Source organism: Thunnus thynnus, chromosome 5 (genome assembly GCF_963924715.1).
Source record: "Thunnus thynnus chromosome 5, fThuThy2.1, whole genome shotgun sequence".
NCBI lineage: Eukaryota > Metazoa > Chordata > Actinopteri > Scombriformes > Scombridae > Thunnus > Thunnus thynnus.
This window is the reverse complement of record NC_089521.1, coordinates 22,355,486-22,380,896: the sequence shown is the minus strand read 5'-3', so window position 1 is coordinate 22,380,896 and position 25,411 is coordinate 22,355,486. Positions and strand designations below refer to the sequence as shown.

The window sequence follows — 25,411 nt, the reverse complement described above, 5'->3', positions numbered from 1 at the left end:
ATCGACCTGGAAACATGGCAACACCTGTCTCATATAGTATACAAGCCATTACCTTGCTGCAATAGAAAGAATGTGCTGTTAAAGTATATAGTTTCTACCTTTAAAAATCTTCTCTTACGAGGAGTTAGAGCTTTGAGCTATCAAAACTAAGCCGACTGCAGGGGAAGATAAAGAATGTAAAGTCCAAACCATCCCTGGCTCCAACTTTTACATATCCCTTAAAAACTGAGTCTTGGCTGGAAGATACCTCCTGATGTTCCTAATCTTCCAACAATTTGCAACCTAAAACTCAAAAATCATGGATGGACATCCTGCAACAGATCAAATTCTCAGTATGTTACATAATATCATAAGGTTATATAAGCATTTCCTGTCAGGTTAGATGATCGGTTTCATTCATCAGCCATGGCCACCTCCGTAGCAGCAGGCTTCACTTTCTGGGAGGATAGATCTCATACAAGCCTCGTAGAGTGACCCCTGTCTGGGAAAAAGCACTGCGAGTATCACAGAAAAGAGCTTTTGGACAGATGTTATGATGGAGCATTTCAAAATTCTCCTCAATATTTCTCTGACAGTACCATGGAGGATATCCTTACCTTGGATACAACAAATTCCATTACGCACGGTGATTAAAATCAATGTATTTCAACATAATTATTTTTTTAAATGGTTCCCTAAGCATACATGTTCTTTTTACTGCCGTCCTGCACCAATATTCATCGTAACACACATTCACATCTGGGAACTGTCAACAACTGTCTGCCACTGGCTCACACTCCTCTCTGTAGAGATTTTTCTGAGAAATACACCCTTCGGAGTTAGTCAGGGATCCAACACCTTGGAGAGTTGTACGGAGGAAATATTAGAATAACTTTACTTTACTTTAAACTATAAAGCAAAAAGAAAAAAGAAAAAGGTTGTCTCTTTGATAATTGAAACAACAGCTTTCTTGGTTCGAAAATGAGTCATCATTTTTCTGTTTTTTAGTAAAATGGGTCAAACTTTATAAGCAACACAGACAAGGCCAGTGGCCGTGAAGACAGCTGGCAGGAGTAGGCCTGCATGTTGGGAAAGTGACAACCCATCATCCAATCAGATTAATACACTAGCAAATGCTGGTCGATATATATATATATATATATGTGTGTGTGTGTGTGTGTGTATGACCTACTGTCATTACCCAACACCACTACAGATGTTTTAAATAAATCAAATAATCATGCAACAATATATGTTGCACTTTAAACTACAGACCGGTGCTCTCAGAGAACAACAGATTACAATGTCAAGGAAGTTAAATATTTTGTGCAAGGGCCTTAATACTTGGGCCATTTACAGTAGGGTAATACATATCCATTTTTAAAACTTAGGTACCTATTTATAACTGTAGTGACCTTGTGCTGTCCAAGAGGTAATTTCTTTTGGAACATGTGGATTCTTTCCTGCACTTTCTTTCCTTGCAGCCATTTGGTATTTTTGTGGCTGGCCAATCTTTTGCATTAAACTAGCAGGAGGGGCACTGCTTTTAAAAGGTAGCAGAGGAACTGATCTGACTGACGCCAACCCTTGACATTCTGACTGATCCTCTTAATCCGACCCCTGCGCAGGCACCTCGGGTCACAAAATGACCTAAATCTGCGTGACTTTTGGCCTCCAGCTTTTGTTGACATGCTACAGTACATTTGATAAAACTGCAAGCATCAATAAACATTTTTTATGACTCACAAAGTCATATACTAAACCGTGCATGAACATTTTGTTATGACATTTTACTATGAATAATAACAGTGATCAATGGTTTTAATTGCCTGTGTGAACACAGCTTGGAACAGTACATCAATAGACATGCCATAGATTTACACCCGCACAACAGTTCATGTAAACCAAGCCGAGGGGCCAGTCAAAAAAAACAAAAAAAACAGCAATCACTCCTGTAGAGTGAAAAGTTGTTTGTTCGCACTCGCTTCTATGAACTCAAGGCCCTGCTCTGTTGTGTCTCCAGATTTAGTTGCTATAGAGTGCACTAATCATGGACCAAATAATATTTACAAATCATTCTTCATGCTGGATATTGTGCCAGATCAGTGGAGTTTGGACAAGAAACCTTTGATTAAGGTGTTCTTTGATGAATAACTTGTCTGACAGTCTTTCATATCATCGCAAACCACACACATGCATAATATAAAGTATTTAAAAAAGACAAACTAAATAATGCTAACAATTATTTTCCAAATGTTGGTGTGCACACATGCAGCCCAATGATGCAAACCTGTAGGAGCTTAAGATATATGCATGCACAAAATGTATGTTTCTCATGTGAAACATAAGAAAAAAAACACCATAGACTGTCGCAACAAGATGGAGCAAAGGGGATATGATTGTTGATGTTCCTGCTGTGTCCGTATGTTTTTGCCAATAACTCTGTAGAAGACAGATGAGGTGCATTTGGTGCAACAAACAAAACGCTGATCCTTCTGTCTAATGATGATTATTAATGGGATACACAGGCAGAGAGGTCACATATTTGTAATTTCTGACATGGCTCCTCTGCTCCTTCATCTAAACAGACAATCCTCTAAGGGTAAAATGGCAGTGATATGTGCGCTTTTTAAAATTGTGCAATGGTGAGAATATAATGTACCCCGGAGGAAGGCTTAAAGCTGCATCCAGAGACTGGACAAATGCCTCAGGGGCCTACTGGAGAAAGAGAGGTATTTGATTCCCTTAGTAAACACATTTCAATAATGTAAGCAATTCTCACTCCTCATAAGGCACACAGATATACACATTGCATGCTTATTTTGCAATTAACCCCACACACAAACCTTCACACTCTGATAAATGTAGGAATGAGCTGAGCAAGAAGCTAGGGAATATATCGAAAAAAAAATACTTAAGTGCGTCCATTATTTTTTCTTAGGTTGATTTCATACACAGAACTCTCAGCATGTTTGAAAAATCATTACCGTGCAGTTTTCTGTTTCAGTGGCAGTGCAGTTAGTGTAATGGCCCTGATTACATCTGTCTAGATGGATTAGCTGAAGAGGAGCCTGGGAGATGGTGATGTTCTCTACTTAGAATAACAGAGCAGTGATACAGTGTGAATCACAGCAGAACGGTAACACAAAACTCCACTGAGACACTCCTCGCTCCCTGCCTCAGCTCCGACAGCCAAAACTACGCCCAGCACTGCACTTCCAGACTTCCCAAACAACCCTCACCCCCACCGCGACCCAACTCCCCTTACCCCCCCCCATCCCTCCCACCTCCCCGCCCTCCCTCCCCGTCAGCTAAGACTGAAGCTGTGCTGAGACAGGTCCTCGGCTGCAGCCAGGATACAATTACATGCTATTACATATTTCATTAAAAAGGGGGTGTGTTGGGGGATGTGGGGGATCAAAACAAAACAAAAAAGAATAACTGCCTCATTAAAGATTTACTGGGAAAGGTCAGGCCAATCGACCCTTGCAGCTATCTCATCTCCAAGGAGAGATGTGTTTTCCTTATAACAATTCCAGGGTGTTTGATTACAGAAAAAGAGCTACCTAAGACTAAAAAGAAGTGGTAGAGAGACACTCACACATATACAGAAGGCAGAAGCAAGAAATGCTGGGATGAAGAATAGAGCAAACAAAAGAGATGCATGAGGTAGAACAGATGGCTTATGGTGGGCGATGAGTGAGCGATGATTTACCACATGTATACAAGTGGTTAAACATATATCCATCATCAGCACTGCAGCGGGCACAGTCCCCAGTTATTTAAAATCTTGCAAACTGAGTAGGCATACTATAAATAAAAACCAAAAATTCATTCTATTCACCCAAAAGTGTTTCACCGTTGCACATCATAAAAAAAAATAGGCGCTTCGTAATTGCTAAATGCTTCTGTATCATTTATGGCAGATCCAATTATTTCCCAGACAGAGGACAATCAGAAAGTGCAGGTACTTAAATGTTTTCATCCCAGGCCTTAAATTCAGTCTTGTCACAGGACTCGATTTAATGAAAATATACTCTACTAGACTGTTATGACGGGATCAGCCGGAAAAAGGGCAGTGACCTTTTTCATCTCACAAACCAGCAGTATAAGAAATGCTGATCACTAGCGCTTAGATTTTTGAGAAATCTTCAACATGACTGCACTGTCATGGCTTGTCTGCCTCACAGACCACTCTTCCAGCCTTTCTGTAATTTAGAATAACAGTCACAAGATCCGGGCCTACAAACACCCTTTTCTCCGATAATCTCCCCGGGTAATGTTCCAAAACCAATGTGTTTTCAAGTCGAATACAAATATTTAAATAGCTCTTTCCATACATAACTTCACTGTCAATTCCTAAGCTAAAACATCCACCACAAGCTTTGGACGGGGAAAAAAAGATGCGGTTTGGAAAATGAGGCTGCTAATGTGTGCATGTTGGCGAATACGACACAGTGGAAATCAATCAAGCGCTCTGGTCACCAGCTAAAGAGGGGAGTGTGTGATTTACACACGCTACGAGGTGACATGGCATAGTGAAGCGCTACCAGCCTCTCTGACCGACAACCTGGTCCAAGAAACCAGAGCCAAGGGAAAATAGCCACGAGATGGAGGGAGGTGCCAACATAAGCCTCGACTTCTCACACGTCTTGTCAGTCTCTGGACTATTACAGGATTCCACTGACGAACACATAGCACCAATCCAAATAAAAAAAGACTGAACTGACCACTGAGTCTAAATGGCAGCTTAAGGGAATGCATCAATCAAAAAATATGTGCTTGCCTACTAACCCCACATAACAAATTGATATGAGCCTTAGACAATATTTCAAAAGGGTAACATGCTATTTGAAAATTTCTGAGCTCTGAGGGCAGTGGGATAATACTGTAAGGCTGATTTTTGGGTACAGATACACCACTATATGAGTCTTAGCATCTATAGGAAATTATAGTGTGTAATTTGATTTCAAGCCATATCCAAAACTGCACAGTTATGATCGCTATTCATGAAAAATCCCCTAATTTTCCCTGCAACCACGACTTTGCGGCATTTATTGCTATCCAAGCATACATTGTCAGCACTGACGCGCCATCTATTCATTTCAGGAGGATATCCTCCTGATAGGAGCACATGCAGTACAGGACACACACATACTGTATATGGCCATGCAAGCGCCAAGGGCATTGTTTGTTCTTCATGTACTCCAGAGTTCTGTCCTGTGGCTCTGAAGCAGCTCAATACATCAATTCCCAAGCACACACACTCACACATTCTCTGGGAAAGGTAATCTCAAAGATGTGGCTGTGTGTGTCTGCCCTCTACAAGCTGTGTCCCCTGTGCGGAGTCCTTCCAGTTTCAATTCCCTGGCCTTTAATGGCTTGTGCAGCGCCTTGCAGCCAAATCACAGACCTGTGTCCTTTAGACTAACAGAGTACAACAAGGACTCTGGTGGGAAGTGACACCTCTGAACATGCTGTTTAACCACGGCTAAAATGAGTGGGTGAAGAGGCCTGTTAGTGGTAAGGTTTTGTGCTATTTGCGTCATTTATAAGGTGTGTGTAGGCGAGTGACGGGGAGCCAGTGTGTTGTCCTTTCAGCTGTTTATCATTATTGTTATTACTAGTGTGTCTCTCTTTCTGTGGGCGATACTAACCTGTGATCCTCGGGAGCCTCTCTTGTGGTCCCAGTCTGAGCGGGAGAGCATCTGTGAGAAAACAGAGACAGAAACATGGTCAAACCACAGCGCTGCACATCCTGTTTCTGTTAGCGTCCTACAACAGAGGCAACACCATAATGGAGATATACTGTGCTGTGTTGTGCTGTAGCGGAAAAGAGGAGGAGCAGGACCAGTGATGCAAAGAGTTGAGGAAGTTTTGGGGGAATGGAAACGCTCATAAATGCAAAAATGGGTTTTGTCTATTTTTTTCACTTTCCATTAAGCGTAGACGTCTAATGCAATTTCACAGTCAGGTTTGGTTTACTTTAGCTCCTATTCACTGCCTAAGGGACTGGTGGAGGCTGAGGATTTTTACGCTGTCTAATTACCAGCCACTGTGTCCTCCCACAGGCCTCGTAAACCCGTTTTCCACTTTCTCGGGAGTCACCGAATGGATCACGGCAGCTCTGTCACTGATTTTTGGCCAACACGTTGCGGGAAGTCAACATTAAACCCCCTGCCTCTGTTAGGGCTCTCTGCCTCAGAACTGAGAAGCCCTGAGAAACCCAGCATGTTGCTGTGACAAATTGCTGCTGCACACACTGAGGCAAGGGGCTCAGTATAAGAGCCAAATTGATAATTCAGGTGTAATTTACTGTGTCAGTGGAGGTCATTGAGTTGTGTCACGCTGTGAGGGAAAACATTAGGAAAACAGTGGGTTTCAGTCGCCAGTGCTGTGAGCCTGTCTGGACAGCAGTGTTGTTTTGTGCAGTATTTTCCCACAGTGCTGCTTAGCTCTAAACAAACACAATAGTGAAGTAATGGTTCCTGTTTGCCATGACATAAAGTTGTTTAATTTGTCATTTTTGGACCATATAAATTACAGGTATATTTGTATATAAAATTGAAGAATGTGACTTACTGTAATGGGTTGGTTTACCTAAATTATCTGATACGTCAGCCTCCACACCAATTAAATGGAGGTTAATGGGATTTTATTTACGTTCCTCACAGCAATGAATTACATTTTTTTTTTTAAATCAGCAACATATCTTAACAGAAACCAAGCTGCACAGACCTTACTGTCAACACTTTTTATAGGATTGTTTCTTTACCGTTTAATGGTGAAAAAATATGTATGTATAGTGTTTATTATATTATCATTTATATATATTATACTGGACAATAAAAGCTTGTTTTACTGCTCTGTTTGCAGAAATTATTGATTTAAAAAAACCTTAAACTGCACCAAATAGAAAAGAATAATAATAACTTTGTCTGTTGTCCAGTGCTGTAACTTCCACTCTTAAATATTTCTCTTTAACATTGAATATTTAAGACCCAGTAAGAAACAATGCTTGGGAAAAAATCATCCAAAGGTATTTTTGCTTTATCCAGAGTGTGTATGTGTGTCATGTAAAATAACCAAAAATGTTCCAACTTATTGGACAAAGTTGAAAAAATATAGGCCTTTATAGGCCTTTAAAGACCTATAAATCAAGTTGGGAGTCATAGCAGGTTTCAGTCCTGTGATTTGAATTTGGCATCCCCTTTGTTTACATTTTGATCACTAATTGTGCCTTTAACTTATTTAGTTGGGCAGAATAGAAAATCTAGTCTGTTGGTTACTTTGTGGGACTATAAACCTCATCCTTTGGTCAAAAATGTGGCAACCCTGACAGAAAGCAAACAAAGTCACCATCACAACAATCACACATAAAGCAACACACACCCATTCATTAAGTGTAACAGCTTTACACAGTTTGACATTTAAGTCAGCTGAGGTTTTGAAAAAAAAACAAAAAAAAAAACAGCATGAGCGGTTTGCCCTTTCACAAGAAACATCTTTCTCTCATCCTCCATTTTCTCGACGGAGCACCACAACGATTGTGAGTCACTTTTAAGCTCCATCAAGCGTGCACTCTCAAGCATTAAAATAACCATACTTGAGGACTGTTGGAAAAGCAAGTCAACAAGCAATCAGCTGTGTAAAAGGCTTGTGTATGAGATGTAAATGACTGTAAATGATAGTATTAGCTTCTTTACCGCTTTGACGACAGGGTATTGCTTTTACAGTATGAGAGCTGGCAGCGGGCTCCACCATGGTCGCGGCTGAGTCCTGCTCCATTAGAAGGTCCTAGTATCAATGAGGCTCTCCAGGCACACACACATAAACAGCCTTTCGGTCTTATGGTCTTATGTAACCCAACCTTTCATCTCTGTGCTCTGAGAGAGACAGACCCAGACTACACAGAAGTCTACATGTGTCCCTTTGATGTGCCAAAACAAAAAACCCACACAAAATCAAAGCTGAGCATAAAATTTGAACAGTGCAGATAGCCTCTTGCACAGAATGACTTTACAGGCCACAGTGGAGTTCATTTCCTCTGAGACTGACTCAAAAATTTGATCAACAAATACATGTGGATGACGTACTACTCACTTACAACAGCGAACAGTTGCTGCAGTGATTTAGGGCCACTATGATCAATTTTTTTTTTTTTCTTTTTACCAGAGGTGGAAAATCAGTAAACAAATTTCAAAGTTTGGTGTCACTGCTTTCATACTTCATATTACAAGTGTTGGAATACATACAAGAAATGAACACAACCGTTATCATGGTGTCAGAGACAAAAAGCAACACTATCAGTCACAAAAATTATACAAAACAGCAGACAATGATCTCACAGAGGTCAAAATTACACATCAGCGAAGACACAAGCTATATACTTCTGGTAAAGCCTGTTAATCCTTTTCAAACAATAATGATGAAAAGCAAGAAATACAATAACAACAAAATGCCTTGTTCGAGCTTTATTAGCTGTGTTTTCTTCAGGATGGAAGAGAACAGTCTAAGATTATACTTAAAACATATGACAGCTCACTGCCAATATTATGTCTGAAGAGGTAAAACCACACATGAATGATTTCTTAGATATCTCCTGGTTTTTCATGGACACCCTCCAGGCAGCATAACACAGCTGAAGCAGTAAAATTTCCAAATGGATTTGTTTTTGTCCTAAAGCTCCAGTGCACCTACTGGGAAAAATAACAACTTTGTAAAAGTTATGCCCTTTGTTTCACCCTCTGCTAGATTCATTATGCTGCCCCATAACTCAGAAAAAGCCAGGTCTAGCAGTGGCTTTCCATCACTTATAGCAATACTGTTGATTTATATGAGACTGAAACCAGTCCTCTGAAGAAAAAATGCGTTGTGTCTTTGAAAATGGAAGTATGTCTTTCAGTCATGGCACTATAGCTACCAGAGTAACATGACACACTCAACAAGGTCTGAGGCATTTTTATGGGACTCTGGCTCCATTGTGAATGCATTCTGGAAATTTATTATACTTACATGATCCAGAATGATACTCTCAAAAAGCAAACAAGAGAAAGCAGTGACAACAGTGTAGTTGAGCTGCATGTTAATAGAAGGTGCAGTTACGTAAAAGGATCTCCACTAAATAAGTTTGGAAACACAGAAAAGTTTCAGTGGACCAAATGAATATCTATCTATTGCTCTTGAGCCTTTATGAGTTTTATTAAAGGTTCCATATACCCAAATTATAAATAACTGAAGTACCAATTAACTGAACTGATTTTAAACTGGATGTTATTAACACTGTTTTTTTTTTTTCTGATATTGATCCTGGAATTGTCTGTCAGTAGGCCAAATTTACATGTGTACTACTATAGACAGACGCTGGAAGTTACAACCATTTTATCTATTTCGACAAGTCCTCTGAATTGAACAACAAAATATGTTCTTTGTAACTGCCTCCCAGAACAACACATGTAAGCATTTTCTGATCTGACGACCCTATCGGCAGGACGACAAAACCTATGCAAACCACTGTTGAAAATATAAATCAGTTTTATGATGTGAAAATGTTATGGTTAAGGTTTGGTTAGGGTTAGGAATAAACATGACTTGATTAGAGTTAGGAAAAGAGGATGGTTGGGGTTAAAATAAGTACCTAATTAAGGTTAGACAGACATTTTAGTTTGGATTAAAATTACTACTTTGTTAAGGTTTGAGGACCTTTTTCATAATATGGTTACAATAATAACCACTTGGTTAAGGTTAGGGAACGATCACGGTCATGGCTAAAAGAAACCAAAGTTGACTGTCGGTAGCAAGCAGGAAAAGTACTTAGCAAAGTACCGTATTTTGTTGACCCCCTTGTTGATCTACCCATCCACCCCAACTTCCTCACTTTGCAGACTTTGTGGCTCTATAATAACTTCACTTGACTTTCTTCTTTGTCATTTGATAAATAATAAATTAAGTTTTTCGGCATTTGCTGTAACGGCTGATGCTGCCTCATCTACTTCCACTAGTTTGCTCGCTTACTAACTAGTTTTCACACACTCTCAATGGAAGCACATGGTGTTAAGGTGTTACAACTCATGTTGGTGGGAGGTGTGTCCTGTGCAGGTAGCTTATTGGTTATTGTGAACACACCAATTTGTAACCCTATTTGTGTGTTCATTTTTCTTCCTCAACACAAATATTTGGATGTTTTTTTACCAAACATTTTTCTCAAATTAAGTCAGCTACCCACAATCTTTCCACTTACCTCTTGGCAATCACAGTGGTGCCCCCGGGGTGCAAGTACCCCTGGTTGGGAATCACTGTTCTAGTGGTAGTTAGCCATGTAGTTTGTTTTGGTTTCTAGTAATTGCAGAGGTTTTGAGATATCCATATCTAAGATTTCAGCCTGTACCCCAATAAAATGGATATGAATGGAATTTTGTTTGTGGTGTGTCAATGTGTCAGCAACGTGTCTTTCCAGGAACAATATCCTGGTTACTGTGGATAACCCACAGACCTCACAGTCAACAGTTTTCTTTGGAACTGCTTGGGACCAAAGAGATCCCTACGAAGTCTGTTTACAGTGAGGTATTTGGATTTTCCAGAGTCACTGTGACATTGTTCCTGGAAAGTGATGTTGCTGTTTAAGTTTCAGTGCTGTGAGCACCAAAAACAAAAATCCATTAATCTCCATAGTACTTGAGTGGAGGCAGAAATGTCAGAGATGGATATCTCAAAACAAATTAAACCAAGATTTTCTGCATGGCTAGATACCATTATTGAGATAATACTCTTTTTTTAGCAAATTGGGTCAGCAGGCCCTTTAAGGGTATCTGAAGCCATGATGTAAAAGAGCTAAATTGGTGATGCTGGCAGTTCAGCTGAAGCTAATATAAGTCTTCAGCAGTCTTCAGCTGAACTTCAGTATATCTTTTTTTTACAGAACAAGGACTGTGGATTTTTTTCCTCATTTCTTACAGTGTGGTCACTTTAAAGGGATCACTTCATGGCCAGTATGGAGAGGAGGGGGGATTACAGTGATGATAAGTCAGTCACGACAAGTCTTTCAGTGTACCTGTATAGGATGTGAGTGCTGTATTAAAATAGATTGAAACAATCAGAGCCCATCTTTCAAGATTTTATTTGGTGCACAGGGAGTCCTGAGTCAGTTTCTGTTGACCTCTCTGTGTCCTGTCTTTGACTCTCTAGCTCTGTTAAAACACATTTATAAACAGAAAGGTACATAATGGGATGGTGACTCATAAGTAGATGATATGAAAATGCCAGCCAGAATATGCCTGCCGCCATCTGTAAATGAGCTGCACTCTCATGACTCAAAATAGTGCCAGCCAAGTAAACTCCCAGCCTTCCTCTCACCCAGAGTGTTAAGAGGGTAGCAGTGTGGATGCCAGTATGCAGCCATGCCCTGTCCACCACCATGGCTCCGAGCCACAGCCCACAGCAAGCTGCCATGCCTCTGAGGTGCTGGGTAAATACCATGGTGTCAAAGCACAAACAAACTACTGGAATATGCTTGTTGTTTGACTTGCTCCCGCCAATATCCAGTTGAGAACCACTTCCCTGTGGGTGTGAAGTGGTGGGAGCTTCAGCAGCAGCACCCATAGTGAAGCTCCACTTGAACACTGATCAATCTGAAGCCTTGCCCCGCTGTCATCAAATTACTCCAGGGTATTTTTTCAAATTTGTCTGGAAAGGGAGCCGGAAACTGCCTCGTCCTAATATAGCTCAGCGCCAGATAACTGCTAGTGTTTCTTAATCATTCATTCATGATCAGATCTTTCTTTCTCTGCCTCCTGCGTCCTATTTTGTCCCTCATTACATGGCTTCACATGAGTGGAGTTGATGTGTGTCTCCTTGGATCTTCAGTAGCTGTGTTAGCTTGTTAGTCCACTGGATTTACTGGGACCCAAATTCAGAGTCCCTTGAGGACACAGTTACAGGAAATGCAGAGTAGAGATCTCCTGGTTGGAGAAAGGAAGGAGAAAAAAGAAAGTGCTGATTTTACAGTATGGTTTGGTTAATTAAGTTGGTGTTGAAGAGCCAGGAGATCAGTCTGCAGGATTTCCAATCAGCTTGACCCAGGGGTTTTATGCACCACCTCTCTGTCCAATTAAACTCACTATGCTCTCACTTACAGTAAGGTCTGCAAAGTCATGAATTCACACATGTGTCTGCTTACGTGAGTGCACACAGACACACTACCGTGCACTTAGACTCACACGCACTGCCTCAAGGTCTCAGAATATTTTCTTACTTATTCCTCCTTTGTTCTTTTATCACTGCTCTCTGTCAAAGATATTCTGACGTCTGCAGTGCTTGACTCAGACATCCCTGTACTCACTTTCACTTCAGCTGACAGAAAGAAAGTAGGTCAGATTCTACTAAGTCTCAGTATATGAAGGCTTCAGAAATGACAGCAGCTTAGCCATGAGGACACCAATCAAAGATCCTTGTACTCACTTTCATGGGTGTTGGAACCACACTAAATTCTATATTGCTCATCAGGGCTTTGAAAATCAAGTGTAATCTTGTTTTGCACCTGCAGGTGGAGGTATTCTCATGATTAGTATCATATACTGTAGCCGTTTTCTCTTGGGATGCTCTGTGACAAACTGTCCCTTTGTCTGATGACAGTTTTGTAAAGAATTATTATAACATATATTTAAAATATTCCCTTCTTGGATAATGGCAGAATTTTGTTTCATCAGCTGGAATAAAATACATATTTTTGAGAAAACTGATACAGTGTAATTCTTAGCATAACTTTTAACATTTCCATTAATTTGTACCTAAGTTTTGCAGGAAGCTTTGATAATTGATCTTTATTTATTTCTTCCTTTAAAGTGTTGACAGATATAGGCCGCTCAGGTACATGAGATTAGCTCGTGTTACGTTCATTATAACTGTCAGCCTTAAAGATTTCTAAATTTAGCATTAGGATGGCAGAAACAGCTGATGCTGGCTATGTATGCTTTCAACATCACTGATATTATAGCAGACTAAACTTTGAATCTTACACTCTCTGTGTGTGATGTCAAGCTCTTACATTTTCATCAAATAAGCCTCATCGTCTTCCTCGGAAATTTTCTACATTAACTGTCCTGAATTCAATCAGGTACACGGCAATAATAATAAGGCAGAGCAAAGGAAAATGGATATTAATAAAAATGCTAAGAATGAATAGGGGTGTGTACAGTGTACAGCAAAACTGTAGGCGTAAAATGTGGAAAGGCTCGGGTCCAGGCAGACACCAATTTCTGTCCCAAACTGTCTGGCTCTTCGTCCAGGTGACTACGAAAACTTCGCCCCACCTCCTCCACTGCCACATCCACCCCGAGCACAGCAGTTGTCCATTGGGAGGACACTTATAAATCCCTCCTCGCCTGCCTGCTGAGAGGAGAGTCATTCCTATTCACGCTGGCTAATGTTTTACAGGTTTTACCGTGGGGGTCAGTCATCGTGGGTCATTTGCGTCATTGCTGGAGGGAAGGGAACTATTGAGGTGGGCTGCCAAAGCGGATGGGCCGTGCGCAGGGAATGAGGAACACACTTGTGTGTATGTGAAGATTACCGCACGCACATCTAAAAGCTGTTTGGCATCTGCACACTCTCACATTCTCCGTCTCATGCGCACACAGCGGCCTGCGAAACACACACACACACACACACACACACATAAAGAACAAAACTACACTTGCACGGGCATTAAAAACGCTCACATGCACAAATATGATCCCATGAAATATTTCGCACAGCAGCCCTGCATGTGCACTCTGGCTTCTATTTACCCCTCCTCTCCTCCTCACACTTTCTTACTCAGACCCTTCTAATTTCTGAAGTGTGACTAATGGGATTTATCGTCTTTACATTTCCTGGGAGAGACTTAGCCTGATCCTAGAAGAAACCAAGTGTATGAGTCTCTACCAGAGATAGATCTGTCAGTCTCCCAAGGGTGAAGGCACAGGCCAAAAGGATGCCATGGCCCAGAGAAAACCTCAATGGGAGTACCCCATATTCTGACCTCAAAAACTATCAAACACGACGGCATGAAATGTGTCACTGACAAAGCGAAAGTCTCTGAATATGGAAGCCTATTTGGATAAAACATTTTTAAAACATCATCCATGTGGTTTCATGACTCCAAAGATGGTCAATGATTTTTCTGTAATATCATTTGCGTACACACTGTCTTTCCTTGCTTATGAGCTGTGGCCGACTCCTTTTCGAGCAGTTAGGTTCCCAGCTCCGCACATTCAGCTGGGTGAAAAAGAGGGGATCTGGCTGGGTAGACCTGGCAGCCCACCTCAAAACAGCATGCCAGAGCCATTAGTGTATAATGGTCCAGTCAGGATTACTGCTGGGGCCTGGAGAGCTGAGAAGGGAACACAGCACTCACTTGTTTGTTTGTTTTACAAGCCTCTGCTCTGTACAGTCTGCAAGGTGCCAGTGGGCTTTGTGTGGTTTAATTCACAGTTGATTCAAATAGTGTATACTGTGTCAACAATAGTGGGGACTCTCTGGCCACAGCACACTTGTTTCAAAGAGTTATGTCAGAATAAATTGGTTATGACACTGCAATTTGTTTAATAAATCTAAGCTAACTGTTTTTCTTCCTCTAAAATACAAAGAAATACAACTTGCGCTGTCACTCATTCTGTGGTCGATAGATTACCCCAAAGGTGACCGCACCTGCTTATTGACTGGCTAATCAGATAAATCAAGAGTACAACAAATTCTCTCTTGGGCTTTTCATGTGTGCTATTGGCCTAGTTTCATGTTCATCAAAAAAGATGGACAGCATTGAGATAAAGAGTGTATTTCCCCATAATCCATCAACTCAGTGATTCAGCCCTTCAGCCTGCTTCAGCCACTTGGGTATTTTCCAGCTGAGCTTTCATTACAAAATGGAAATGGTAATATTGATTTATGTGTCTTCTTAAAGACCTTCTGTAGCATTTATGAATTACATTATGAAAGGCAGGAGGATTAGGAATGTGGGCAGATAAAACGAGATACACGACATTTTTCTCTATTTTGTTGCTCATAGGTCTTATTTAAGCTATGAAAAATGGATATATTTGTGTTATTATAGTGCACAGCGCTCAGTCTCAGACAACAGGGCTGGGTGTTACAATTCCATTGTAAAATGTTTTTATGAAGCCATAAGTCTGACTGGGACAGGAGGCAATATTTCTTTTGGTGGAGGCGATCTAAGTCAAGAAGGGTTTTCAAAGTTAATGAACACTTGAATTACAAAACAATTTGAACCTGACCTTGACAGGAGAACTGAAGCACATACAGTGCACGTTGGAGTAGCGTTAATTGTGGTTTTGGCTGAACAATAAAATTAGGAATTTTACTTTTTGATATTACACAGTTCTAGCTTGAGTATCAAACTTAATCTTTGCTGTAAGATAATTCAGAGAATGCAGAATGAGAATGTGAGAACACAAGAGTTCAGTCAAAGGCAATGTTATGAAAGCAGGATGGGAATTTTTGCATGCATGCTGCCTCCAGTGCATACATTATTTCATCTTTTATTCACAGGCCTGACTCAGCAAGGTCTATGCTCTGTGTTTTGTCTGTGATCATCAGAGAGAGGACCACACACACACACACACACACATCTCCCCCACTATTTCAGCTGCACATAGAACATTTACAATCCCATCAAGATTCCCACAGGACTCTGGTACACAAACAGACAGCGACTGCCCGCTGAAGCATATGCCTTTAAATCACATCCCTACATCCTTTATAAATCACTGATGTAGAAACATAAATGTACACTCAGAACAGCACCTATGTACTGACTGATGTACTGAAAGCGCGCACACGTGTGTGTGTGTGTGTGTGTGTGTGTGTGTATGTGCATGCCAGCCTCTAATAAACAGCATGTGTACTTGTGTGGGGGCATAAATCTCTGCTTCCTCTTTTTGCAGGTGGAAGGACTTACATTACACAGCCTGTTCCCCTAGAAGAGGCTCACGTCAGCCCCATGGGCAGGTTTTCCACCATTAGCTTGTAAAACGCTTGCTTTGTCAGTGAAATTCCCATAGGGCTCTAGTTCCCCCATGTAGAAGGAATGCAGCGGTCTGCGGGGACCATAAAGGTACAGGGGAACAGGAGACGGCCTTCCCTGACACACTCTAGTGGGCTTCTCTTCTCTTTATGAGGCAAAGTACAGAGCCATTAAGAACTGGCCATCATGCTGATAGCCAGCTTGGAAATCTGGATTAAAACAAAGCAAAAGGGGGACATGAAATACAGGGGATGCTGGTTGTCCTCGGGGGAAATAGGCTGCAGGTTCCACGGGTGACAGAAAGCCATCTTCTTTGATCACACCCTCACTGAGGCTCACTAAGGCTTAGCAAGCAATAAACAACATATACTATCTTAAAGCTCTCCGCCCTAAATGATATATGACGTGATAATAACCAAAGATTTTGTAGTAATAATATCTTGTCACTGTATCGTGCAGCAGTTACGCCTTTGGCAAAGGTAAATCATGATCTACGATTTTAGTGGAGTGCTACTGAAAAGTGACAACAGCTCCCTGACTGGACCACCCAGTGTCTTGTTCACAGGGCCACTGCAGAGACACATTTATTTATGACTGTAGATGTGTGTGTTGATACATGCTGTATTTGTGTTTACATATGTGTAAACCAGTAGTGGAAGAAGTATTGAGATCCTACTTGAGTAAAGCAGCAATATCACAATGTTTCAGTCCTACATTCAAAACTTTGCTTAAACCAGCTTTAATATTTTTTGCGCCAGTTGGAAATCAGCACAATAGGCTGTAAACACAAAAGTGAGGTATTGTTAACTTATTATTAGAATTCATATTATCATTTGGAGTCATATTTGTGTCCACCTGATGAATGTAAATCTAATATTCACTCTAATTTTAGCTCTGTTTTGCTCTCCACTGACTCTTGAGGAAAATATGCGGCTCTTTAGCGGCTAAATGTTCCACTATGTTCACCATAGATAGTCGCAAACTGTGTGTGTCTGCTGTTTGGTGCTGGGCAGGTGGTGTAGTGGGTTTATCAGAGCTTTTTTTTTTTCCACTGAAAACAGCTGCTTCTCAAAATGTGGTTGCCTAGCATAGTGAAACTGAATCAGTACTGTGAAACTGGGGCCTGTAAACCCAAAACAACAAGCTGAAAAACGCTAAATTACTCCATAGATATGGGGGAAACTGCAGAGTTGGGTGATTCTCTGGGGTTTCATACTTTAAGCCATACTATGTACTTACTTACTGTGTTACATAAATGTACAAGTACAATTGTACGTACAAGTACAATATTGATATATGCATGTGAGCAGGTGTAAATACATGCTTGTTTTTTTACAGTAAATGCCTGCATAAATCAAGAACTGGTTCTTTTGTGTGTTTATACTATACATACACATGTGTGTATCCATGTAAAGGTTTGCAGTAAACATACAGTATATACTGTATGAGGCTCAGTTTCCATGCCTGCATGTACAGATGTGTAATAATGACCATGTCTGCATGTGTGCACAGGATCTAGAACAGCATCAGGCCAACCACAAGCAAGGAAAACATTGTTAAAAACTTTGTTAGTCTGCTGTTTAAACATGGAAGGAATCCTTATAAAAATACACAAAGCATTTGTTTCTTTTTTCACACTCAACAACACGGAGCAAAACTCTCCTGAAGAAAGTCTTTGCTCCTGGATCCTCTTGATCAGAGCTACTGGTGCCACCCACACACACACTAAGCCAAACGGCTACTTGTGTTTACCTAGCCATGTGACTCAAGCTACGGTACGTACCATGACGTCAGCTTGCATTCCACACATTCATCACGCTCAGTTCTCACTGATACTGTCTCAGATGCTGCGGAACAGTGGGAGCAGAGATCATACATTATACAAGCCAGCAATCATTCACTGGGCCTGTGTTTGCTATATTTATCTTTTCCCGATAAAATAAATAAGCACTACTTTGTGTTTGCCATCTGAGCTCATGAACAGCTATCGCCTGAAATAGTCCTCCTGTTCCACTTAAAACATGAAATCCATAAATAATTGCAAAACTGCTGTCAAGAGATGGATACAGGGAACAAACAACTCACTACATAAATATGCATGAATACTTCCATTTTAAACTACATACAGTATATTTTGTTTTGTGCCTTTGCTTGTTGTGTCGGCAGCTTATTGTTAAATCACTGCATTTCTCTATCTTGTATATCGGAGGATAACAGTGGCAATAAGGAACCCAAAACTATAATGCATGTAAGACAATGCAAAGTATGTGGTTCAATCACTTCAATCTGTACTTTGAGTACAGCATGCTGTTACTGAGTACCTGCAGTAGATTAACTTTTCATTAAACTGATAATCTTGTTCTGGTGAAATACACATTTTTTTGGTTCTTATGGCAGTGTATTGTGATGTAATTTGGTGCGTGTGATGGACTCAACTGTCCTGAATCGTCCAGATTACCAAAGCAAGTAGGACACAAACTTTACCAAGGCTGAAGTGACCCAAAATTGACCAAATAACAATGTTACAGAAAAGAATTTCTTGTTGATGGTCGGTTACCAGCCCAAAATTGCTGTTAGACTACAATATTTACTAGCTATAGCCAAAGATATCGATTGCTTAACGCATATATATACAGGCCTATGAGTGATGTGGATAATTTGATCTAGTGGGAAATGTAAACGCTGCCTGGATTATGTTGACAGGCAACATTTTTTGAATTATGAAGCTCTACATTTCTGTACTGCACCAGAGTCGTAGGGAGGGGGCCAGGGTGGTTGGTGAGCACACACTGGAGACTGGGGTTCGCGTGCGGTTTAGGTTCAGGCAACAGAAGGGCTTTGGTTAAGGTTAGTGAAAGAATGTGGTTTCAATTAAACATTAATAAACATGTCTCGTGTTTGAAGTCACTGTGGACTTGTTCTGTATTAAACAAAGACCATGATATTTAAATGAACGCTGTGAGTGCCTAAACATAACCATACATAAGTTTATTAATGCAATATTTGCCACAAGTGGATATTGCATTGCAAGATCTGATATTTTGGCAGAACACAAATGAAATATGTTGTCAGTGAACATTTTAACATTTTGACAGAATATAGACTGTATATCAATTAGCAACATTTCATTATTATGGTGATAAAAAGAGCAATTCAGCAGAATTAAGTGTCCTCTAAAATGCTCACTGTTGCAAACTAGTTTACTATAAATGTAATTTCTGGTCGACAGAGTTAGAATGTGAAGAATTCTTCAGTCTTCTATGGCACATTGTGTTGGCGTTGCACCATGTGTTCATAAGTGCTGATTTGATTATATCAGTCTGTCCTATCTGTGAACTTGATCATGAGCATGAACACAAGTGTTCATGATGTCACTTTGTGGTTGCTTAGAAAAAAAAGCCATCTTTTTCTTTCTCGTCCAGTTTTCCTTCTTGACAAAATGGTGCCTTCAAACTTCTGCATTCTGTTGCTGAAAACCACAAAAACTCTCAAAACAGACAAAGTTTAAGAAAACACAACTCTAAAAGGGCTTCTAAATTCTTAGCATGTCCCGAACAGTCCACTCTGTAGCACAGCTGAGGAAACAATTTGCTGAGACCTTTGCCTTTTACATTCTGCTCCCCACGCCATGGTCCAAACACATCACAGAACAGCAGGCTCATCTTGCTACCATCTGAAGAGGCGAAGACAACATGATGGAGAGTGTAATGGAACCAGAATGGAGGCTGTGTTTAACCTCACTCAGTCATTGCACTGTCCCATGCTCCATTTGTTATTCTGTTAATTGGCCAATCAGTAATGATGGCAGAGTAATTAATCAAGCAATGACAAGGAGGATGAATCCTGGTTTTAAGATCGTGTTGAGCAGAGGTTCACACCATATACTGTATATGTTCGAAAAAGGGGGTCTATAGCCTGAAGCTAGTGTGACTTCTCATCTGTAATTGCTGTAATTGCACTTTCTGTAGAGCATGTAAAAGCAGAAACAAATAACGTCTGCTGCAACTCTGGATAAATGACGACCATCAGCCAGGATTGTTTTCACAATCCTGGCTCAAAAAATACCCCATTGGAAGGGATAATCCAGTATAATGGGAAGTAGTTCAATTAATTAGGGAGGTAGACTAGAAGAGGGGTATCATAAAACTGAGCCATAAACAGCTACAACAGCACGGCTGATAAGGCAGTACTATTCACTGTGTAAGCCTTGTAAATACAAAATGGCCACCCTGGAGTTAAAAACCATGGAAATTTTGGGAAAATTGTCATTTTTTTCCCATCTCAAAAAATCTGCATGTTTATTATCTGCATGTGTGCATTAATCAAATGGAAAACAGACCCCAAAACAAATTAGTTCCCCCCATATAACCTGATTAGTACTACTGCACCAGTGAACCAAATGGATCTGGTGCAGACAACCTGCAGGGAAAGAAGAAGGGGGGGTTGTGCAAAGACAGCTTACAGATCTGGCTGTCACACTGGCCCTGTTCACACCTGGCATTAACATGCATCTTGGGTGATCCAATCACAAGTGGACAGCTCTGGGTATGTCAGTTCACACCTGGCATTCGAATGCTTCTCCACATGCTCCCTGAATGATCACTTGTGATCAGATCTCAATTCCTTGCTCTATATGCAAATAAACACGTACATCATTTCCATTTGCAAAGACAAAATGTGTTGTTGTTGTTGTAAATGGTGGGAGGCAGCAATGCACTTGGAAATTAAAAGAAGAGGACGTTTGCAAAGCCCTTGACGTGTGGGCAAAATCAAAACTCTTCGACCGCAATGTAAATGTGTGTTTCATGTGAACTCCATCCACAAGAATCCATTTTGCCTCTTGTTGTGGCTTTTTCTTGTTGTTTAGCACTTTAATATGGTGCCGTTGGCGCACAAATGAGTACATACTTCCACTTACACAGAGGACGTCAGTTGAGTAGGCGGTCCTTTGACATGGCCCAGGACACATTCATGTATACAATGCTAAAAGAACGTGGCCATATGAGGCCCAGACCACCTTCGAATGTGGTCTGAGCGATAGGATCTCAATACATCTTGGGTGCAATCACACCTTACTTAGAGCTATCCACTTTTGATCAGATCACCCAAGATGCATTTTAATGCCAGGTGTGAACAGGGCCACTGTAAAACCCCTGAAGGCAAGAATGGAGGAAGAAGCCACAAACAGACCTCACCAAACCTGCATCCACATCCAAAACATTCACTGTCAGTGATTACAACATTACAGAATTGATCACAGCAACAATAATGAACTGTCAAAAGTTGGAAGCCAATAGCTAAATGGCTCCTGTCAGGACGAAGGGAGATTGTTTTAGTGGAGCAGTGCATTTTCCATGTGTCACATTTCATTTCAATTTTTTATACACTGTGATACCAACCGCTAGATTAACACTGATGGGCTGTAACACAGCAGCATTGCTGATGAGACCGATTCACTTAAAGGAATAGTTTGATATTTTGGGATAAACACTCTCATACCACTCTCATATTTGTCCATTAAATATGGAGCTACAGCAAGGAGACTGTTACCTTAGCTTAACGTAAAGAGTGTAAACAGTGGAAAACAGCTAGTCTGGCTCTGTTTTTGCATGAAGTTGTATTTAGATGGCACATCCTCTTTGCAGTGTGTAAATCCATCCAGCCTGGGTCTAACCCTCACCTTGTCTGTGCCCTTGACCGGCTTCGATCTCTTCTCTGAGCTGGCAGTGCCACACTAAACTATAGGCAACCAGGGGACTTGTGTTGGCAGAATGGGCTTCGCGTCTGGCAATAATGCCCTCAACTGTGGCTTGTTGGGTTACGGTTCGATAATGCTCCCAGTTTCTCGGGTCAAAACTCCAGTTACATGCGACAATGCTCTAATGGGTATGGCTCTGTCTATCCTTAGGCCACTGAAACAAGTCAAGGCCAAGCCAGCCAGAAACCCAGCCGTGACTCCAGGCTGAGCTGTAAGGCTGCACTTTTTTATGGCCATCATCTGGTATGGCTGCCTGTCTGGCAAACTGCACAGAATCACACACAACATCACTCGTGAACACCCCTCCCCCACTTTCTGTATCTGCCTCTCTTTCACACACACACACACACAAACACACACACACACACATGCACCTGTGTCAGACGGCCTGTTTTCCACTGAAGTCTAATTGATTGGAAAATGAAGACGGACGCCTGTGCGAGCCGAGCCCTGTTGATTAGCAAGAGACACAGAGTCTATTACAGCTGCCCTGCTCCCGACCCAAACACGTCACCCAGACAACCAGTTAGTCTTCATTGTTAGCCACCAAATCACACTCCTGACTAGATGAGTGACAGAAACGAGCATCCACATGACAGAGAGGCGGCAATGGATCACTGTTGAGTTTTTGGGGAAACAGTAATACTTCTTTCCTTAGCAGTGATACACCACTTTAAATAGGGGAAGGAAATGGGTTGGAAATGGGCAGCGTAATGCTTTCAGCCCCGGCCTCTCTGAGCAATGACAACAGACATAACACAGAGCCATTAACTGCTTCACTGTGTGAGTGTTTGGCTAGCCAGAAAGACCAGCCGCTGCTAGCTAGAGCTCGAGGCTGGCCTCATTATTGACATTTTGATGGTTTTCAGGCTTGGAAAAAGTCAGACTCTGCGGGACTCTGATGGATTTTGGCTATCACGCTTAAAGGCTTTTCAATAATTAGTGTACACAAATACACTGGTTAGTCGAGTGATACAACCAAACTTATCTGGTTTAATGAGAGCCTCATTACAAATGAATTAATACAGTATCTATGAACTCCAGCAGCCATAAAATTAGACAGGTGATTGCTATGTTGGATGCTTCCTCCTGATACACATTTCTCTTTTTCTTTTGAGTTATAAATGTGAACTTGCTTTATTGTCTTTTGGCACTCTGGAGATGGCTGGAGCTGTATTAATCTTACGTAGGCACGGATACACAAGGGAGTATGTTTCCTTTTCATCTGAGACTGTCCTCTCACCAGAGCGAGGAAAGAGAAAGGAAAAGGCAAAACTGTAAAGAGGAAGAGCCTGTAGAAAAAAAAGAGGGGTTGGCCGTTCACTGGAATTCAACAGTGCATGAAAGGCAGGGAGAAAAATGAATACATCTGGCGTGGAAATAGGAGAGGTGGTTTGTCGGGCATTACGGAGTTTGGAGACGAGAAGAAAGGAGAGGGGAAGGGAGAGGACAGAGTAAAATGGGGGCTAATCATGAAAGAGACAGAGCTGGGAGGCAAGAGGCAGAGGATGACTAAAAAAGAGGACAGTGAAGTAAGAGAGGGAGAGGCTCAGAGTAAGACGCAGAGAGATGGTGATGAAATGAAAGAAAAAAAGAAGCAACGGAAGCTAAAAGAGAGCAAAGTCTGGGGCTCTAATCATACATGCACATTGCGAAACTATAGATTAGGGGGAGGTGATTTTAGCTTGAGGAGTAATGTCTCCATCCAGAGCCGGAGCTTTGAGTGCACATAGGACGAGATGTGGGGGAAAGGAAAAAAAATGAACGCACCTCCCCAGAGTGGGGAGCACTGTGTTACCATGGAAACAGCTCTGACGTCAGAGCAGGCATTATGTGATTACTCATAGAGTCTGTTGAGGAGCGGGCCAATAAAACAGGGACCATTACTCACACACACACACACACACACATACACTCTCACACACACACACACACACAAAGCAAAGGCATATGCATACACACATGTATACACACGAAGTACCAACTCATTCTTGCAGCTCTGCCTTAAATAAATAGCAGACCGATGATACACTTTATGAGCATTTTTACAATCCAGACTCTGTAAAATCGTCACAATTTTACAAGGGCTTCTGATTTGGAATGCAAAACGTGCAAATTGAACATTTGCTTGAGTGCTGAGGAATGAGGAAATAACCTGAACACTCCAGCGCTAAAACCTCAACACGAATGTCCCTTCACTGACGGCAGAGCACAAGTACGAGTCTCCATCCCAACAACGAGGAGCGCTCACACTACCTCATCAGCACAACCACAACCAGGATATCACTTGCAGAATCTGCATGTTCTGCATTCCAAACACTCCGACCCGTGTCTGACAAAGTACATCAAACATGCACGGTGACATGTAGGCCTACACTATTGTGCGTCACAACACACATGCACACACGTACGCACACTTCCTCTTGCCATCTCCCACACATTCTCCGCTGGGAGTTAAAACACTGTTAGGGCTGATAAGGATCCAGGCAAACAGTGTGGATAAACAGTCACTCTGGTAATTAAGAACAACGGGCCTATCAGAGAAGAGTATGCCGAGACAAACATGTGATCCAGACTCCATTACTGAGGCCTTGTGCATTCCCACCACAAAGACCATTAGGTGAGTCCAGACAGACGGCAAGAGTCACCAGAACCAACAAAAGCAGAGACTGGCTCCAGTAGTTTAAACTCAACAATTGCACTGACTCACTGACAAAATGAAAACAGAACACATACAGTTTCTTGATAAACAGTCACGTAATACCTTTGTAAGACAAGTAATACGTAACACTGTAACTGCAGTTAATTTCAGACCTTGTGTGAGAGAGGGAGTGGTCTCACTGCTGGAGAATAGTGGAGAATAGGCCTTTTTTTCAAAGGAGACTTTTTGACTTACACAGTAGGAAGCGCAAAAGTGTTACCAATAACATTAACAGTGGCTCTGTTCTATGCAAGCGTCCCACTAAGTCATGACAGCAGTGAGACAGTGAGGAGACAGTGTGCACAATACCAGGACCCTGAAACCAAAGTGGCTGAGTTGAATTCAGCCATCAGTAATTTTCGAATTTACACTTCCATCTCCGACATATGGAAAAGGCCTAATTCAATGTTGAGGAGTGTTCTCTCACAGGCTGCGTCAGATATTACATAGATTTCAAAATGTATTTTGGCATTGAAGCCTTAATTAATGACCATCATGAGTGTGAGTCCTAATTTTCATAAGTGAATTCCCTATAAGTTTGAAAGTGAAACTGTGAAACTGTAAATTGTAAAAAATTATAAGCAAATGTCTTGACAAGAAAATGTTGCTCAGCACAGACATCAGATGTTGCAAACTGATGTCTCATGTTGAAACAATGCTCTTTATTGCTTTTTCTGGAAAAAAAGTATCTGCTGTGAGTGAGACGGATTAGCACTGATCAAAAGACACGCTGTAACTGCAGCTAAGTGATTTCAGCAGCTCAAGTCAGAAGTGAATGTTCATATTTATCTTTCTCTATGTTCGTACAAGATGTTACATGTGTGAGCTTCATCGAGCGTCATTTGCTCTTCCACTCCACTATCTGCATTTTAGACTGTCCTTAATGTGCATGACGCAAGTTCAGTTATTGCATTTGGGACAAGTGCTCCATGTCACTTCTCTGCCACAAATGTGA

General features: G+C 41.3%; 1 protein-coding gene across 2 annotated transcripts in view; it reads right to left on the bottom strand.

The window, feature by feature from the left end:
* Positions 1–25,411, bottom strand: part of LOC137183243 (cGMP-inhibited 3',5'-cyclic phosphodiesterase 3A-like) — a 79,161-nt gene that overhangs the window by 35,429 nt on the left and 18,321 nt on the right. For both annotated transcript variants that reach the window (XM_067590156.1, XM_067590157.1), the window contains exon 2: positions 5,637–5,687. In XM_067590156.1, coding sequence (XP_067446257.1) covers positions 5,637–5,687 — 51 coding nt within the window. The remainder of the gene's footprint in view (positions 1–5,636; positions 5,688–25,411) is intronic.